The sequence below is a fragment of the Scyliorhinus canicula genome, chromosome 9, assembly GCF_902713615.1.
Source record: "Scyliorhinus canicula chromosome 9, sScyCan1.1, whole genome shotgun sequence".
NCBI classification, from domain to species: Eukaryota; Metazoa; Chordata; class Chondrichthyes; order Carcharhiniformes; family Scyliorhinidae; genus Scyliorhinus; species Scyliorhinus canicula.
The window spans coordinates 47,660,750-47,681,071 of NC_052154.1; the positions used below are offsets into that span (position 1 = coordinate 47,660,750).

General features: G+C 45.2%; 1 protein-coding gene across 1 annotated transcript in view; it reads right to left on the reverse strand.

Moving 5' to 3' along the window:
• Positions 1 to 18,817, reverse strand: part of LOC119971294 (multidrug resistance-associated protein 9-like) — a 331,741-nt gene extending 312,924 nt beyond the window's left edge. The window contains exons 1-5 of the mRNA XM_038806659.1: positions 18,722 to 18,817; positions 14,875 to 15,005; positions 14,632 to 14,790; positions 14,382 to 14,529; positions 8,306 to 8,539 (exon numbers count right to left, since the gene is read on the reverse strand). Of these exons, the coding sequence (XP_038662587.1) occupies positions 8,306 to 8,539; positions 14,382 to 14,529; positions 14,632 to 14,790; positions 14,875 to 14,972 (639 nt within the window). The 5' untranslated portion in view covers positions 14,973 to 15,005; positions 18,722 to 18,817. The remainder of the gene's footprint in view (positions 1 to 8,305; positions 8,540 to 14,381; positions 14,530 to 14,631; positions 14,791 to 14,874; positions 15,006 to 18,721) is intronic.
• Between the last annotated feature and the right edge of the window lie 1,505 nt (positions 18,818 to 20,322).

The following is a 20,322-nucleotide window of genomic DNA, read 5'->3' on the forward strand; positions in this document are numbered from 1 at the left end:
GAGACAGTAACCGCCGAGAGGGGGGCCACCACACTAGCAGGAAAGCTAGCGCCGGGGACATGCAACAAAGCAGGGCCGCAGCGAGCCCCCAACAGGGGGAAGACGCCAGGCAGGGGGTGCTGGTGACCACTCAGAGGCGGAAGAGCAAACAGGGATAGGAACAGGGGAAAGTGGGACTAAAGAGGGGTATACAGGACAGGGAAAAAAAGGGGGTGGGGCACAGGGAAGGAGGGACATACAAGGCTAGAAAGAGATTAGCAATCGGGCTACAAAGTACCACAACCAAGAGCTTGGAACAAGAAATCGCTGCAAACATCCACCCAGTCTGGTCTCTGGGCGAAAGGAGATCCCAGAGTGCAGGGAACTATCCGCAAATTGGACGCACAGTGGGCAGCCATGTCGGGTGCCCCCTGGACGAAGGGAAACCCCGGAGCGCAGAGGCCCGACCGCATGGAGAGAGCAGTGACAGCGGCCATCCTGGACGGCCCCCTAACAAAGGGAAACCCCGGAGGGCAGGGGCGCGTCAACCAGGTAAGTATGGTTAATCCCACAGGAGCAAGGGGACAGAAGCTCCCCCACCAGGATAGTCACCTGGGACGTAAGGGGACTCAACGGCCCAATGAAAAGATCCAGAGTCCTCACCCACCCAAGAAATATGAAAGCCGACATAGTCTTCCTCCAAGAGACCCACCTGAGAGAGCAAGACCGACTGCAGGTAAGAAAGGGCTGGATGGGACAAACCTACCATTCCTGCTATCGGACGACGGCCAGGGGGGTGGCAATATTGATCAGCAAGAAGACAATGTTTAGGGCGACAAAGATGGTTACGGACCCAAGGGACAGTATGTCATGGTTAGCGGGACCCTGGATGGGACACCGGTAGTACTAGTTAACGCGTACGCACCCAACTGGGACGACACGAGCTCCAACAAAAAAACCATGACAGAAATCCCTGACATAGTGACGTACCGAATAATCATGGGGGAGGACTTCAACTATGTACAGGACCCAACGACTGACAGATTAAACCCCAAGATGGGGGAAACCTCAAGCACAGGAAGGGAACTCGGTCATTTTATGGAACAGATGGGAGCGGTGGACCCCTGGAGATTCGCCCACCCAGGGGAGAAGAAGTTCTCCTTCTTCTCCCCAGTACACAATGTATACACCAGAATTGACTTCTTTGTGGTGGGGAAAACGGTGCTTCCGGGGATAGACAAGGTCGAATACTCCGCAATTGTGATATCCGACCACGCTCCACACTACATGGATGTGAGGCTGGAGACGGGCAGGGCCCTATGCCCCTCATGGATGTTGGACATTGACCTACTAGCTGACAACGCCTTCAATGAAAAGATATGGCAGGCCATAGTAGAGTACACGGAGAACAACCACAACAGGGAGGTCTCTCCCTCCTTTCAAAGTGCGAAGCAATAGGGAGGAAAGGGTGGCTAGGCAGCAGCTGGTCGACTCCATACAGGAGGTAAACTGTAAGTACTCCGAGGCCCCGACCATAGAGCTCCTGGCGGAGAGGAAAGAGCTACAAAGGAACTTCTACCTGCTCTCCACCAGGAAAGCAGTGCACCAACTCCGCCAGGCACGTGGGACCCTAGACGAACACGGAGACAAAGACAGCCGCCTGTTGTCACATCAGCTGAGAAAGCAGGTAGCCAACGGAGAAATGGCACAAATCAGGGATACCAGAGGCACATTAGAAACAGAACCAGAAAAGATCAACAAAACCATCAAGGCCTTCTACCAAGGGCCTCAGAGCCCCCAATGGGGGAGTCTGGGATGAAATGGTTTCTTGATGGACTGGACATACCAGTCGTGGGGGAGGGCAGAAAACGGGGCCTGGAAGCGCCACTAGCACTGGGAGAGATCATGGACAGCATTATCTCCATGCAGATGGGGAAAGCGCCGGGACCAGATGGGTTTCCGGCGGAGTTCTACAAAAACTTTGCGACAGCACTGGCCCCGCACCTGCGGGAGATGTTCACAGACTTGCTAGCTAGGGGCACACTGCCACCCACGCTAGCACAGTCCTCAATCTCGCTGATACCCAAGAAAGATAAAGACCCAACGGAATGTGGGTCATACAGGCCCGTCTCACTGCTGAACGCAGATGCCAAAATACTGGCCAAAATCCTAGCCAAAAGGCTAGAAGACTGCGTACCAGAGGTGGTCGCAGAGGACCAGACGGGCTTTGTCAAAGGTTTGTCAAGGCTAACCTCGAACATCAGGCGCCTGCTGAACGTGATAATGACCCCATCTGGGGAGAGAATACCAGAGGTGATCGTCACCCTAGACGCAGAAAAGGCCTTCGACAGGGGCGAATGGAAATACCTCAGAGGTACTGGAGCGGTTCGGGCTTGGAACAGGGTTCACCTCCTGGGTAAAACTCCTACACATGCTCCCATGGTGAGTGTATGGACCAACAACACCAACTCCCGATACTTCCAGCTGCACAGGGGCAACGACAAGGATGCCCACTGCCCCGCTGCTGTTCTCTCTCGCAATGGAGCCACGAGCAATTGCGCTCAGAGCAGCAAAAAACTGGAGGGGGATCCGAAGGGGCGGCAGAGAGCACAGAGTCACACTCTATGCAGATGACCTGCTCCTCTACATTTCAGACCCACAAAGCAGCATGGACAGAATCATCGCGCTCCTGAAAGAGTTTGGCGCCTTCTCGGGCTACAAACTCAACATGAGCAAAAGTGAGATCTTCCCGGTACACCCACAAGTAGTGGGGGGGGGGGGGGCAGCACTAACGGGACTGCCGTTTAAACAAGCCCGACACAAATTCTGCTACCTGGGGATCCAAATAGCCCATGACTAGAAAGGGATCCACAAATGGAACCTCACCAGTCTGACGGAGGAAGTACAAAAGGACCTGCAAAGATGGAACACACTCCCACTCTCACGGAGAGAGTCCAGACGATCAAAATGAACGTACTGTCCAGGTTCCTCTTCCTACTTAGATCCATTCCGATCTACATTCCCAAGGCCTTTTTCAAAGCACTAGACAAATTAATCATGGCATTCGTATGTGGGGGGGGGGGGGGGGGGGGGAAGAATGCGAGGGTCCCAAAGAAGGTCTTACAAAAAACAAATCCGGGAGGGGGCTAGCCCTCCCAAGCCTACAATTCCACCACTGGGCGGCGATGGCCGAGCGAATAAGGGGATGGATCAAGGAGCTAGAAGCCGAGGGGGTGCGCGCGGAAGAGGCCTCCTGCATGGGGACCTCCCTTCGGGCCCTCGCTATGGCGGCACTCCCATCCCCACCTAGAAAATACTCCAGCAGCCTGGTGGTAATAGCCACCCTCCAGTCCTGGAACCAACTACGGCAGCAATTTGGTCTGACCAAAATTTCGGACAAAGCTCCCATCTGCAACAGCCATAGGTTCACACCAGCGCTGACTGACGCCACCTTCAAAAAGTGGGGACAGGACGGAGGGACACTGACAGTCAGGGACCTATACACTGATGGCAGGATCGCAACACTGGACGAACTGACAGAGAAATTTCAGCCAGCCAGGGGGAACGAGCTAAGGTATCTGCAGCTTAAAAACTTCCTACGAAAGGAGGCAAGGACGTACCCACCAAAGCCACGCCAAACATTACTGGAAGAGTTACTGGACACAAGCATACTAGATAAAGGAAACTAGCAACATGTATGACCGACTGATAGAAAGTGCCGACACCGTCCTGGACGCAACAAGAAAGAAATGGGGGGGAGGAACTGGGGATTGAAGTAGGGTGGGGACTCTGGAGCGAAGCACTGCATAGGGTCAACTCCACCTCCACATGCACAAGTCTGAGCCTGACGCAACTAAAAGTGGCACATAGAGCCCACGTAACAAGAACCCATATGAGTAGGTTCTTCCCGGAGGTGGAGGATAGATGTGAATGGTGCCAAGGAGGCCTGGCCAACCACGCTCACATATTCTGGTCTTGCCCCAGACTTGTGGAGTACTGGACAGCCTTCTTCGAGGCAATGTTCAAAGTGGTGGGATGAGGGTGGAGTCATGCCCGAAAGTGGCGGTCTTCGGGGTATCAGACCAGCCAGATCTATTCCTGGGGAGAAGGGCGGACGCCCTTGCCTTTGCCTCCCTGATCACCCGCCGTAGAATCCTGTTCCACTGGCGGTCAGCAGCACCACCTAAAGCTGCAGATTGGCTGTCCGACCTCTCAGAATCTCTCCAAATGGAGAAAATTAAATTTGCCATCCGAGGATCAGGCGATGGCTTCCAGAGAACGTGGGAGCCATTCACCCAATTGTTCCAGGATCTGTTTGTGGCCATCGAACAAGCAGAAGAATAGCCAGATAGCCAAGAATCAGGGGAAAGTAGCCAAGGCATGAGAGGGAGAGATAGACCTGGAGAGGGGGGGCGAGGGACAGCTAAACCTAAGAGGTAAGAAAGGCGAACCACAGGAGTGGGGGGGGGGGGGGGGGAAGTGGGCAGAAGGGGGAGGGACGAGTGAAGAGGGAACAATAGAGGAGAACCAAGGAGGTGTGCCGGAAGGTGGGCACGGGAAAAAATAACGAACTTGGCATCTACATGAACAGAGAGCAAGGAGAATCCAGGTAAAAGACGGGACGAACGGCTGAAGCGGAGGTGAATGCAAGACGACAATGGCAGCGAAATCTGTCCCGGAGAAGCAAGTGACAACAACAACACCAGATCCATTCGTGTATTGCACTCTGTAATTGTTCCTCTGACACACAAATGTATATCCAGCTCCCCAGTCTCCCGCACCCACCCCCCCCCCCCCCCCCCACAAACAGATGCCTACTTATGTTTGTAAATAATATTGCCAATTGTACAGAGTTGCAGCTGTTGTGCTGGTGCATAATACCTTATCAGTTACTTTGTTTTATTTTTTTTTTATTTTTTATTATAACTTTTTTTTGGTATGATAGATTTCTACCAAACACTAATTGATAGGGACTATAGCCCCCAACCATCTGCAATGAATTTTTTGCATGTACCGCCCATGATAAAACTGAATTTAACTTGCAGTTTGGTCTATCTGCCAAAATTTTCTAGAGCATGTCATCTATTACAGCATTGTTTCTTTCACACACACTATTACTAAATGGGCTTTCCACAGCCGTATTCATAACTGTGATATTCACATTTTCACACATATCCCTAAACTAATCATAAGCAAATTCTCCCCCATTGTCCGTAAGGAATTTTGCCGGTGGGCCCATTCCTGACCCGATCCATTTTTCCATGATTTGATCAAGGATTACTCTCTTTTCTTTACTTCGTACAATAGTTGATTGACTAAATCTGTTTGTTAAATCTACAAAATGCAAAATTAATATTTTGTTAGCTTTATCCCAGATCTGAAGGTCCATGGCCACACTGTTGTTAAAATCCCTGGCCAAAGATAGGGTTATTAGCAGTCGTGATGGCATCCTTCTGTACTTCCTACAAACTTCACAGCGATCACTAACCTGTTCTTTCAGCTTAGTATAGTCTTCATCCCTTACCCCTGCATCCTTTAATAAAATTTTCAGCCTCCGAGGAGACAGATGCACAAATTCCCTATGCAGTTTTAATACAACAATCTTTTTAGAAGCTAAAGTGCCATTTCCAACTGCCATTGACACATCCTTAACAACTGCACTTGAAATATTATTTGTCAGGAATGGAATACAATAATGTCCCGACTGTAACTCGTACGTCCACCATCTTTCCAAAAACTGTTGCCTTATCCTGTTCCATACCCAGTTTCATGTGTGCTTTCTTCATCGACGGTCTGCTCAGAAGCAAAAGTGTCTCACTTGATACAACATCCGTGCTAATGAAATGGTTCACTCTGGCAACATTGCAGCTTTCTTTTCAGCGACTTCAGTCTATTATCATCCCCAAACCTGAAACTTGTGGAACTTTCAGATTCCTTAACCTTGTTAAGATTTTCAGCATTCAACGAGTCCAGGTAACATTTTAACCAGTCAATTCCACACACAGTAGATGTGCAGCCATTATCCAATACAACACAATTGAAGGATTCTGCAACCAAAACTCTCATAACCAGAGTAAAACTGCTCGTGAATAGGACAATGCCTTCTTTCTGGTCGCTATCTTTTTCCTCTTCCGACTCTTCCGTTTTATGTGGAGCTTCAAACATTCTATTATAAAAAGCAAATGGTATTGAGAGTCACACCGAAAACATCAATTTATCATACCCCGGGCATTTCTGGGGTTCACCTTCCTATTTCCATTCTCCATGTCCCTCCTCCTATTAAAGGTTCTAAATGGGTTTCTATCCTCATGAATTTCTGGGTTCCGATCTCCTTCCACACTCTTGCAACCTGTTCGTAGCTGTACGATTTTGCCACCCTGTCAGTAGTGTATCTTCCACAGTCTGCTTTACTGCAGGCTGACCAATTTGAGTCATCAGAGCCATAGGAATCAAATGTTTCCCCAGAAACTTTTTTAAGGCCTCTGTCATGTGATCGAATCAGGTATCCTGATCCGCAATCTTAACTCCTGTCAAAACCAGGAGCCTAACCATGTTGCTCACTCTAGCACAGTCCAGTAATTTAAATACCAACACAAACTGTGGAAATTCCAGGCTGTGCTTCTGCAGCTTTTTATATAGTCTGCCAAATTCCATTCTATAGTCCTCAATAGAGATATCCTCTGTTTTCCGGAATCTATCAAAATCTGATCAGGCTTCATACACACTTAACAAGTCATCCTTTTCATAAATCTTATCCATATAACGTAATAGAGTCTCCAGAGCTTCTTCTGAGTCTAACTCTTCCAATTCCAGCTCAGAAAACACTTTGCTTCAGATTTTACTCTCATAAGGTAGAGAAAGAGCCAACTGCACTTCTCCATTGGTCGTACGGTCCCCTTTCAGAAAATAATGGATAGTCATATCCGGCCATCTTTATCCTAGGTTCAGCCATTATATATGTACTTTATTTTTCTCACTCACTCGTTGGTTGGGTCTGGAAAAGTTGTATCTTTCAACCCTTCACATTTGAACAGCAACCGTCCTCTGCTACCACTGTTAGCTGTTTAGCTGCTGTTGTTATAAAGAGTCAAACGTTCTGCTCCTTCTTACAAACAACTGTATTTCCCTTTAACACAACTCTGTACAAAAACTCTATCATCAGATCACATGCCCCAAAGGCCACCTGAAGCTTCTTTACATATAAATGTCAACTATTGGATACTTAACATAAACAAGACATTTAATTGGAATGCCTCTTAACCCATTCCTTAACACAGTGGAATTTCTAGAGTCCAGCATTAGTGTGTGTTGGGCACCAGGATATAGCAGGACTGCATGTATCCTGTGTTGTGTAAAATAGGCAAAGTACCAAAATCTGTGAGCAATATTTGACAAAAAGGTTTTCAGTGGACCAGTAAGTTTCTGGTATCTGGCACACTGCAGACTGGACCTGGGGCATTTCTGAGCAGAAGGCTAATTCTGTTATGTGGAATTACTGAGTGATGATAGTACAGTCTGGCAGCGATAGGACGTAAGATATTGAAGTATTTTATGGAGAAGTCCAGTTGTCTATTATTATTACTTGGACTGGAGTATGTGAGACTGTTAGTGTCATGGGATGATTGGGTAAAAATGGAGAGAGATGTGCAGGACCGGTAGTGCTGGAATTAGATCACATCTGTTCCGTGACATTTGGGGGTGCTTACAGTCTGGCTGAGATCTCAGTGTTGACCGCACAGGAGGGATGACCAGTGCTGAAGTGGACCTCGGAATAAGTAGTATTTCCGGGGATCTGCCAGGAGATAAGGCATCTTAGAACCTGGGAAAATTAAGTGGTGGTGTTTGGAAGCACAAGAAGGCTTTTGGAGTCTGGTTGCACTGGTTTCTGCACATGTGCCTAGAAGGTTTTACCTGAGGCTCCCTGATTCTGGAAGCAGTGAGAAGAGTCCTGGGATCCAAAAGTACTTATGTTGGGGAGGTAGGCCAAACAGAATTTGCTCAGAATCTGTCTCCTGCCTCTCTTTAAAAAATAAAATCAGTCTTTCCATTTATATAGCACCTTTCATGACACCAGAGTATCCCAAAGTGTTCATCACCAATGAAATACCTGTGAAGTGTAGACACTGTGATATGTGGGAGGTGCCTATCAAAATCCTCCCTGACATAAAATCACATTGTATTTGTTAACTTTAAACACAGCCACAGGCCTGCCAGAATAAAGTTGGGTCAAGGCATATCTGCTCCAGCTAGTTTAATATGGAATGAGCAATGAGGAAAAACAACAAAGGATAACTACAATAATCTTACATTATAGATAAATGCCTACCTCACCAATGGAAATGCTGTTTAAACTTTTAAGATGAACCATCTTAACAAATGCCAATGTAGAAATGGCACCTTTTAGTCGGATGGCAGTCTGATAGTTGATAGCCCAGGAGGCAGAGTAGAAAATACTTTTCCCCATCTCTGTAGTAAATAAGGCAAAGCACAGACCAACACCATAAACAAGATTTTCTGACTTTTTCTCAACATACAGGAGTATGGCATGAACTAGCACTGCCTGCAAAATAAGAAACAGAAGTAGTAGTTAAGCGGTAGTAATACCATGACATTTTTGTGCTCAATATGATGCCGAATGGGACATGTCTATTTTAGGTTTCTACAAGAATAATAGTTGCAATCTGTATCTATGTAATTCCTTGAATGTGAAAAAACACTCCAAAGGCAAGTGACAGTGAGCGAGAAGGAAATGGACAACAGGCAAGAAAGAGGACATTGAAAGGGACAAACAAAAACTTGGGGTGAGTTAGTTTCCAGGGCTTTTAAAAGGCAGGGGAGCAGAGGTAGAAAGCTAGGAAGAGAGTTGTAGACCTTTAAACATCACTGGCTGACACTTTACCATTACTGTTGGAGCAAACAGCAGAGCATCACTAAAGGCCAGTAACAGTGGAATGAAATGTTCATGGAAGAAGGAACATCAGTTTGGAGGACATTCAGAGAAATACGCTGGAGTCAGGCCATTGAGTGACAAAGTTGGGAAGGATTTTAGGTTTAAGGCATAGGGAATGTAGTGAAGATCAGCATTGATGTGTGAACAGGACTTATAATAATAATAATTGTTATTTGTGTCATAAGTAGGCTTACATTAACACTGCAATGAAGTTACTGTGAAAATCCCCTAGTCGCCACACTCGGGCACCTGTTCGGGTACACTGAGAGAGTATTCAGAATGTCCAATTCACTTAACAGGCACATCTTTTTGGGACATAGTGGGAGGAAACCGGAGCACCAGGGGGAAACCCACGCAGACACGGGGAGTACGTGTAAATTACGCACAGACAGTGACCCAAGCTGGGAATCTAACCTGGCTCCTTACCGCTATGAAGCAACAGTGCTAACCAGTGTGCTACCAGTCCGCGCAGTGCCGACTTATCGTGGGCAGATTACTTTGATAGGGGCACAAGATGTGGGGGTGTAATAGCAAAGAGAACCTACACATGGTAAGAGATGTAGCATACTGAGAAGGGTGGCGTGGTGTTTAGCACTGCTGCCTCACCATGTCAAGGAACCCGTTCGATTTCGGCCTTGGGTGACTGTGTGGAGTTTTCACATTCTCCTCATGTCTGCGTGGTTTCCTCCAAGTGCTCCGGTTTCCTCCCACAATCCAAAGATGTACAGGTTAGGTGGAGCGATCATGATAAATTGCCCCTTATTGTCCATAAAAGATTTGTAGGTTAGGTTCTGGGGCTATTGGGATAGAGCGGGGAGTGAGCTTCGGTGGAGTAATCTTTCAGAGGGCCGAAGCCAACCCGATGGGCCGAATAGCCTCCTTCTGCACTGTAAGGATTCTATGATGGGATTCTTTGAAGGAAATAACTTTACTATGGGGTCTGCTCCTCTCAAAAGGGTTTATTAGGGACATTCTTCCTCTCCCCCAAATTAACATTCCTATCCTAGTGGATCCGAAAGCAATCGAAGTCAAGAAAATAAGATGGTCCACTGAGCCTCACACCTTCACCATAATTTACATTCCCCTCCCCCAACCCCCCACCCCAGCAGTCGATTTAGAGACTGGATAGGGACGGTAAAATTAAAGTTGGGCAGGGACATTGTGGAGGGTGTTGCAATCTCATTTTCTTCCTGTTTCTGCCACTATCCTGCCCGATGTAATAAGGAAATCATGGTCTACAAATCGATGCAGAACCAGAGTTTGGAGCAGTTTAATAATCTTTATTAGTGTCATGAGTGTAGTGATCTCTGTATATCAATATACATGATCAATATATGTCATGCTAATACAGGCAATTGAACACGAGAGGTCTCACTATCAGAACCCATATTAATGGTTTTCCCGCTGTTTCTGATGAGAGCACGTATCAGGAGTGAAGAGTGAACAGACATAGTAAAGCTAGAGAGAGAAGTCATTTGTTATCAAAGCATTGTATTGTATAATTTAATTAGTTATCTCTACAATTGTTTTGTTATTTTACTAATTGAGTACAGTAGTCCCCCGTTATACCGCGGGTGTTGGGGTCCAAGACAGCCACCCGCATTACATCCGAGTCGCGGATAGCCTACGAAAATTTTGAAAGAGTAACATATGGCCAGATAATGTTCTGCTGCGGGAAAGAATAATTACAAGTGAACCTATCAGGGTAGTTTCAGGTATTGTGGATGTAATAGCCTTACAATGTAAGAATGGAAGGGCGTTTTAAATAAAAAACGTCAAAGTTCTTTCAAGTTTTAAATTTATTAAAAAATACCACTCAAAAATATATACAATAATACATAAAATAGCACTTACAAGCATATTTTTAAAAATCATTTAAATCACATGAAAAAGTCTGTGAGTTCAGCTTGTGTGTTCCTGTGGCATTGCTGGCAAACAGGATGGTGAGCCTGTTCTTGGCTTGCTTGAATCCCAGAGTCTTGTGGGCATCATCCTTGACAGCTAGGGTCTTGTCAGGCAGCATCTTCCAGTAGAGCCCTGACTCATCTGCATTGTAGAGTTGCTCTGGGGTCAGCTCCTCTTGCACCATGTAGTCCTTGAGGATGTCCGGAAAGGCTTCTGCTGCTGCTGAGTCGGCGGATCTCTGTTCACCACTGATGGTAACTGCACATATCCCATGTCTTTTCTGGAACCGATGGAGCCAACCCTTGCTGGCTACGAAATTGGTGTCCTCTGGGTGGAGCTGGTGATGGAACTTCTCAGCCTGAGTCCTGATGATAGGTCCAGATAGGGGGGTGCCACCAGACTGTTCCTGGACAAACCAGGCGAACACAGCCTTCTCCAAGTTAATGTCACTAGCGGTCCTTGCCTTTTTCCTGGCAAGCCCTTCACTCTCAGAAACTGCCTCAACATAAGTTCTCAAACTGTCCTCATCTTTCTCCCACCCACGGAGGGTTGACTCTGGCACACCAGTCTCTCTGAATAATTTTGCCTTTGTTTCGCCGTTTCTAATACGGTCTATCAAATTTATCTTTTCCTTTACCGTGTAAGACTTGCGCTTAGGCATTTTGTATTTATACGCTTTAATTACAAATCATCGCGGCTATTTATCGCGGCTAATCGGGCAAATCATCGCGGCTAATTGGAATGACAAACAAGTTCACCGGCTTAAAAAGGTGTTGTTTCAAAAAGAGTGAAAAAAGTTGGGGTCCATAAGCACCCCCGCCGTATATCACGAACCGCGGTATTGCGGGGCGCGGTATAACGGGGGACTACTGTATTAAGTAAAATAACTCACAATATTTATTTACATTACTCAATAAATTAGTTTATGTTTACAAGAAGACTGCTGCTCATTTCAACAACTCGGCTGGTTCAAGAGAGTAATATATATATTACGTCAGGCAATATAACATGGTTCCAGGTTAAATTAGGCTTTTGAGAAAGAGTAGGACAGAAATTTGAACAAAAAAAGTAGAAAGATCAGAATCTTCGATGAAAATAGAGTATCGATGGACCAACTTCAAGCTCCAAGACATCTAAAGACCACTGGTAATCTGAATTTAAATTGGAAGTTGTTTAAACAACAATTTCAACTCTATCTGGAAGCGAGTGATTTAAACGCTGCTCTCTGATGCAAGATGAATTGCTTTGTTTATTTCCCGAGCAGGACCGCAAACGATTGAAACATATAATTCGTTTAATTTTGCTGCTACTGAAGATAACGCAAAATTTGATGACCATTGCAAGATGCAAACTAGTGACATTTTATAAAGATTCAGGTTTCATAAGCGTGTTCGAAAAGTTGGTGAACTGGTGAATAACGTCATTACAGATCTCAGACTCTTAGCTAAAACATGTTACCATGCGGATCTTCTTGATTCCCTTGTGAGAGATCAAATTGTTTATGGAATTACTGATGATACTGTGCGAGAAGCTTTAATTCGGCAAAACGATTTAACGTTGAAAATCGTGATAGAGAAATGCATCTCCAGTGAACAGACCGAAAGTCAGTATTTAGAATTTTATCCCAAGGGAAAAGGCGCAAAAGCATTCCACGGGGCAGAAAAAATAAAAATGGTCTCACAGGCAGTATTGAAGACTGTAAGGAACAGCAGCTACCCAGTGGGACATGCGCACTAGGCACAGAAATGCGAGACATCGAAAAAGAGGTCTGCACATGTGTGAATATCGAACATACGTCACAATGACCACGTGATGATGTGTCATAGGTGTGGTCATGCCCACTTAAAGCACAATGCTCTGCTTTTGGAAATCGCTGTCTGAGATGTTCCATGCTTAACCATTATGCTTCTCAAAGTCAATCATCTGCAAGTTATCCTCCTCCTGCACATAAAAAGAACTACAATGTGAGAGCTGTTGACAAGGATGAACAAATGAATGTTCAACAGGATTTCACAAAAGATGATGATTTTTTTTGTTAGAAAATACTTTCTTTGTTGGAGTGGTTGAGGCTTCTATGCAGATGACTGCAAGCAAGCAAAAATAATCTCTTTGCAACACAAAAAGCTCTACATGAAAATAAAAAGGATTTTCAATCAACAAAAGACCAAGAAGTCAACGTTGTCAGCAATGAATGGATGACTACTGTGCGTATTAATAATGTTCCAATCTCATTCAAATTAGACACTGGTGCTTCAGCGAATCTTCTTAATTCCAAAGATTTGTCTATGATTAAAAGTCACCATGACATAATTCTTCCAGACTGTTCTTTGAAAGATTATAATGGCAATCCAATTATATCACATGGATCGTGTTATTTGAATGCCACTAATTGGGACATTCACAAACAAATCAGATTCGAGGTAGTAGATGACAATCGTTCTTCACTATTGGGTGCTCAAGCTTGTAAGGATTTGCAGCTCATCCAAAGAATTTTCTCAATACTTGTGAATCAGCTACACTTACAGAAGACATCCAGCAACTTTTACAGGAATACCCTGATGTATTTCAAGGCATGGGTACACTGCCACACAAATACAAGATACTTTTGAAAAAAAATGCCAAGCCTTTAATAGGGCAGCACGGTAGCATGGTGGTTAGCATAAATGCTTCACAGCTCCAGGGTCCCAGGTTCGATTCCCGGCTGGGTCACTGTCTGTGCGGAGTCTGCACATCCTCCCCGTGTGTGCGCGGGTTTCCTCCGGGTGCTCCGGTTTCCTCCCACAGTCCAAAGATGTGCGAGTTAGGTGGATTGGCTATGCTAAATTGCCCTTAGTGTCCTAAAAAATAAGGTTAATGGGGGGGGGTTGTTGGGTTACTGGTATAGTGACATTAGCATCTGTATGGATCCAAAAGATCTCAATCGTAATATTAGAGGAGAACACTGCCCAATACCAAAGCATGAGAAAATCACATCTGAAATGGCAAATACCAAAATTTTTATCAAACTTGATGCTTCGCAAGGTTTTTGGCAGATGCAACTAGATGACCCCAGAAAGCTCCTCTGTACCTTCACCACACCTTTCGGAAGGTATTGTTCTAACAGAATGCCTTTTGGAATCATTTCTGCTTCGAAAATTTTTCACCGTACAATGGAACAAATGACGGAAAATCTAGAAGGTGTTCGTGTTTATGTAGATGACATAAGCATGTGGTCCACAACGCCAAAAGAACATATAAACCATCTTAGAAAAGTGTTCAAAAGAATACACAGCTACGGTTTAAAGCTGAACCAAGCTAAATGTATGTTTGCTGCCTCTTCTTTGAAATTCTTAGGTGACAACATTACAGCCAATGGCATCAAGCCGGACGAAGACAAAGTACAAGCCATCATAAGGAGGGTTTGCTTGAAGAAATGGTAGTTTATTAATCATATGTCAGTTGTTTATCTAAACGCTATGTTATTTCATGTTATTTTAAATATAGCAAATAAAGCATTCAGCTAATAAACAATCAGTTAATTTAAACTAATTGACATGTGACTACTTACCGATCCCAAAAATCTACAAATCATACTCATAACTAAGCAAATTGCAGTTATAATAAGCCTTGTCCGCTGAAACTGCAGAGCCACTTTCTCCAAGGAAGCTTTCTCACTCCCCATTCTTTTCACTTCATTCTTCCAAAGACGCAAGAATCTGTAAACATTTTCAGCAAAATGACAAAATAATTTTTATTTTGTTTTTATACATAATTATATACATTCTGATCACCCAAAATATCTTTCCAAATTGACACACCTTCTGGCATTCACGTCTGAACAATTGAACTGGGACAGGGGAGGCACGTTGTCCTGATTCAGTTCCTTCTTCAACCCTTTTATCATTACTGGTGTCAGCCATGAGAAAAAGATGAATGAAAATAAGCCAGCATCATCCACTGGGGATGGAGATGGATTCCTGCAAAATGCACATGATAAAAGATGGTTAATTCTGAAAATCATGAGGACTTTGCATTGTAGAAAATATTATTTTCCCACTTACTTTGGCTTTGGACGAAAAGGAATCATTGTTTTCAAACTCTGGGAGTACTTGTGGTATTTATTCCGTAGATCTTCACCATGGGAATCTGGAAATTCCATTTCTGGGAATGTATTATAATATTGGGAGGATTGCTGTTGAGGTTAAAGAGTCACAGATTAATTGTTGATGTAAATAAAAGAAGAATCTATTGTCATAGCTTTTACACCAATTGAGTGTTGCAGCAGGGATCTTGGTCTGGCTTTTCAGTTAAACAAATGAAATAATGCTGCTGTATATTTAATTGCTAGAATATTGGATATTGTAGTATCAATGTTAATGAACACCAAGCCACAGAAGATTCAGGAATGTGGTTCAGCTGTATGGTGACAGCAGGTAAACCAGTGCAAAGACTATATTCCTCCTGGTAAACTGTGTATGTAAAGAAAGTAATCTGAACCCCCAAATGAGAGATCCACATGAAGGAGTTTAATGCTTCAGGGTAAAATCTATGGTAATAACTATGGTCTTGAAACTATTCTCTGTGATACTTCACCAAAATGAATTTTATAATAGTTGGATTGGATTGGAATTGTTTATTGTCACGTGTACCGAGGTACAGTGAAAAGTATTTTTCTGCGAGCAGCTCAAACAGATCATTTAGTACATGAAAATAAAAGATAAGTACCACGGTCATCATCAAGCTTAAAAGACACTTCACCATGGCATCCCACAGAGACTAATGACAGACAACGCTTGCCAATTCGTCTCCACTGAATTTCAAAACTTTGCACACACGTGGAAATTTGAGCATTTCACTGCATTCCCCTATATCCAGTCAAATGTTTGGCGGAATAGGCGTTTCACTCAGCTAAGCATCTTCCAGAGAAATGTGCACGGGACTGCACAGACTCCTGTGCTGCACAGCTCAGCCTGTGAAATCCACCATGACAGGGCCTGTCCTCATCAGCACAACGACCCTTTTCCAGGTGTCCCAGAACCCGGATTCCCATTGCTAACCCCCTGCTGCAGCCCAAACCAATGTGAATGATGCACTCATGCAATGCTGATTGAGAAGCAAAACGCATAATGATCAGGATGCTCACAGATTCGGCCTTCTCACAGCTGGTCAAACAGTCAGGATTCAGACCACAAGTGGCCATGACAATTTGGCGAAGGCACACTGTCATGCCCCATAACTGAACAGTTAGCTGGTAGCTTCAGATGGTGCCACTACATACGCAACCTCCTATAGGTATCAGAACCAGTACCAACGGATACTAGAACACTCACCAAGATCAAGAAACTCTTTGCCACACATGCCCTACGACACAGGCCCCCTACATCAGTGGACATTCAGACTCCTCCAGAAGCCAACACAGTGAGCCCTGAACCCACCGATTACATTTTTAAAAATGTATTCATGGGACGTGGGTGTCGCAGGCTGTGCCAGCATTTATTGCTCATCCCCAATTGCCTTTGAGGGGGGCAGTTAACAGTCAACCACATTGTTGTGGGTCTGGAATCACATGTAAGCCAGAACAGGTAAGGCTGCAGATTTCCTCCCGTTATTGACATTATTGAACTAGATGGATTCTTACGACAATCAACAATAGTTTCATGGTCATCAATCGACTTTTAATTCCAGATTTGTATTGAATTCAAATTCCACCATCTGCAGTGGCAGGATTTGAACCTGGGTCCCCGGGACATTTTTCTGGGTCCCTGTTTAACTAGACCAGTGACAATTCCACTATGCCTCTGCCTCCCCAATTGACGGAACACTTCAGGTTGTCCACACTGAGGACACCAGTCTGGGAAAGACTACAACAGCACCACCATGCTCAGGGTGTCTGAGCACACGGAACACAAGTTTCCAGGACTATACTACCACCTAGTTTAGAACTGGCCTTTGAGCCTCATCATTGTGCAACAAAAGGGTCGGGTGGGGGGGGGGGGGGGGGGGCAAAGGAGACACAATGAGCTGTGCACCAGCAGCAACAACTTAATCCATGGGATCTTTCCTGATGCTGAATGCATTTTCAGATGTGCAAGGTTAAGGGACAGCACTACCAAGAGGACTGAAGTCATAAATGGAACTGCTAGAGACAAATTGGCATTACATATTGGCAGATGTCACATTCTGCCTGGTACAGTTACCACTTAATGCCCACACCACTCACCTAATGGCAACTACCACAGCCCACACTTGAACTGTATATGAGGAGGCAGGGGAGTTGGGAAGTGGGGGTGGGATAGTGGAGTATTTTGTTGAATTTGTTAATTGCAGCCCTGTGGGTTTGTTTTGTGATTATGTTTGCTCAAACGCCCTGTGTGAAAATATAAATGCCTGAATAAAATATTTTTCAATAAGAGATTCATAGTGGGGCTTTTTCTGTGGGGCAGAAAATTGAAGTGGAAATTTTTAATGTTAACAATAATCTGTATTGTCATAAGCAGGCATACATTAACACTGCAATGAAGTTACTGTGAAAAGCCCCTAGTCACCACATTCTGGCGCCTGTTCGGGTACACGGAGGGAGAGTTTAGAATTCTCAGCTGGTATGGGAATTGGACCCATGCTGCTGGCCTTGTTCTGCATCACAAACCAGCGGTCTAGCCCACTGAGCTAAACCAGCCCCAATTTTGGACCCAAATGGAAACTATGGGCGGAATTCTCCGCTCCCCACGTGTCGTGGGAGAATCGTGGGAGGGCCTCCCAACATTTTACTGTGCGGGGAGCGGGCCCCGAGGCCGTCGTGAACCTCGGCCGATTTCACAACGGCCATCCCGATTTTTGTTGTGAGCGGAGAATACCGCCCTATACTTTTCAGAAATGCACTATTAAGTTGAATTTTGCAGTCCAGCAGCACTGAAGGATGTCATTTGGCCAAGCACTTTGAAAGAGCTATCCAATTAGACAAACTCCCTGCTCTTCCCCCATAGCCCTGCATTTTTTTCCACTTCAATTTCTGCCGCACAGAAAAAAGGCCACTATGAATCTCTTATTGAAAAATATTTTATTCAGTCATTTATATTTTCACACAACAAACATAATCACAAAACAAAACAAACCGACAGGGCTGCAATTAACAAATTCAACAAAATACTCCACTATCCCACCCGCACTTCCCAATTCCCCTGCCTCCTCATTTTAACCTCCCTCAACTGCTGACATCTTAACTTTTCTTGAAGAAGCCAATAAACGGCTGCCACCTCCGGCCAAACCCATCCACAGGACCCCCCGAGGCAAACTTTATCTTTTCTAACCTGAGAAATTCCCCCAGGTCACTCACCCACAACCCCGGATTCGGGGGCCCCGACTCCCTCCATTCGAACAATATCCGTCTCCGGGCCAAGACATTGGCCTCTCTGCGCCCTGGACTCCGGGTCCTCCAACACACCAAAGATCACCACCACTGGACTCAGGACCACCTCCACTTTCAGGACCTCTGACATAGCATCGGCGAACCCCTGCAAGAACCCCCCAAGCTTCGGACATGCCCAAAATATGTGAAAGTTACTGATAAGATTCATGACAGCAAAGAGTTAATAGGAAGAAACATTCCACTGGCAGAGATGGTCATTAGCTAAATAACTCAGATTTCTAATAATTGGTGATAGAATCAGGGAACATTGTGTATATATTAATAATCTTACAGATGGAAAGAGGCCATTCAGTCCACAAAGCCTTTCAGACAGCTATCTAATTGTCCCCTTTCCCCTGCTCTTTCTTCAAAGCCCTGCAAGGTTTCCTTTTCAAGTATACAATAAAGCTTCACCTTTTACAATTTCCTTGTTTTCCTATTTACTTACCCGTGCTAAAGCCTTTGTACATTGCATTGCCCATCGCGAGCAATTGTTCACTTACCCTCTCTCCTCTTTCCCTGAAGAGATGGTAGCCATGACAGAGCAAAGACCTCTTCACATTTTAGCGGGGACGTGATGTTGAAGCCACTTGAAGCGGATTCCTTCCATTCATTGAGGCTGTGGGCATTTAATTCTCTTTTTCTTAAGCACCTTTCCGACAGGGGTGAGTAGTGGTGCCGGGAATGGTTGCAGTGAGAGTCCAGCCTGAACGGAGAGATTAACCTGGAAATGTTCGAATCTCTCGGTTTAGAGCTACAGTAACGGATCTGTCCACTAATTTTATTGGCTGTTTTGAGGTGATTCCTTTTTTCCTTAAATGAGGATTGTCTCGGTTTAAGATGCTCATGTACTGTTCAGTGACTCCCAGACGGCGTGGGTCTCTCATGGTCTTACCTATCGGGAACTCGGCGTGGCGGCTGCGGACTCAGTCCAGCACCGCCACAGTCTGGGGAGAGCCAATTCACATGCAGGAGGGACTTTGGCAGTGGTTGGGGGCACTGTTGAGGGGCGGTCCGGGGCTCGCGAGGCGACCAAAGGGGGGCACTATTTTGCAAGCTGGGTCCACGCATGGCCAGCACCATGTTGCATGGTGTGGCCGCTGCAAGCTGCTGCCAATTTCTCCGGGCTGTATCGGCAGCTAGAGCCGGGTGCTCCACACTGCCTTCCTGCTAGCCCCCAGCAAAATGGAGGATTGGTTGGCGTTTTGCGCAAGTTTTCGGTTGTAAAACGCCACTGTGCCCACACTGGCATCAGGACATGGCCTGAGAAGCGGGGAATCCAGCCCCTTGTGTCTGGCACACTGGAAGCATGTCCTGGGAAGTGTTTGAGCAGAGGGCCAGTTTCTTCTTGTGGAATTATGGGATAGTCGATAGCCAGCACTGGCAGCAAGTTGTTTTTGGTACTCCAGATTTTGGTATTTATGTGAAGGGGTCCAGTTGTCCAGGAATGTTGGGGGTTGGCATTGGGGCCTGTTACTATTAGGACTGGAGAATGTTGGTGTGTAACAGCACTGGGGGTCACTGAAGATTGGGTAACAATGGGCAGAGAGCAGATTGAGATGTTATGCATCAGATTTGACATTATTTGGGGATGCTGGCAGTCTTGCTGACATCTTGATGTTTGACAGCACTGGAGATGGGTATTCTGGAGCAATACTGTGGAATCATTGCTGGAGCGGGATCCATAGGATCAGTATGAATTGCTGGGATCTAGAATTCACTACCCGAAAGACTGGTGGGAGAAAATTCAAAGTGACTTTAATTAAATAGCTATTTAGTCATAGAATTATAGCCATTTAGTCATAAGATTATAGATTAATGCAGCACCTGGAGAGGCCTTTCAGCTATCTAGTCCATACCAACTTTTTCAAAGAACAACTCAGTTTGTCTCACTCCCTTGTTCTTCCCTCAACCTCTGCAACTTTTTATCATTTTATTCAATTTCCTATTGAAGGCTTCCATTGAGTCTATATCCAATGCCCTATTTCAAATCTTAGTACTTGTTGCATGAAAAATGTTTCCTCTCATGGTGTTTCTGGTTCTTTTGAGAATTATTTTAACTCTGTGTTCTGTGGTAACTGACCCCTCAGACACTTAAATAGAA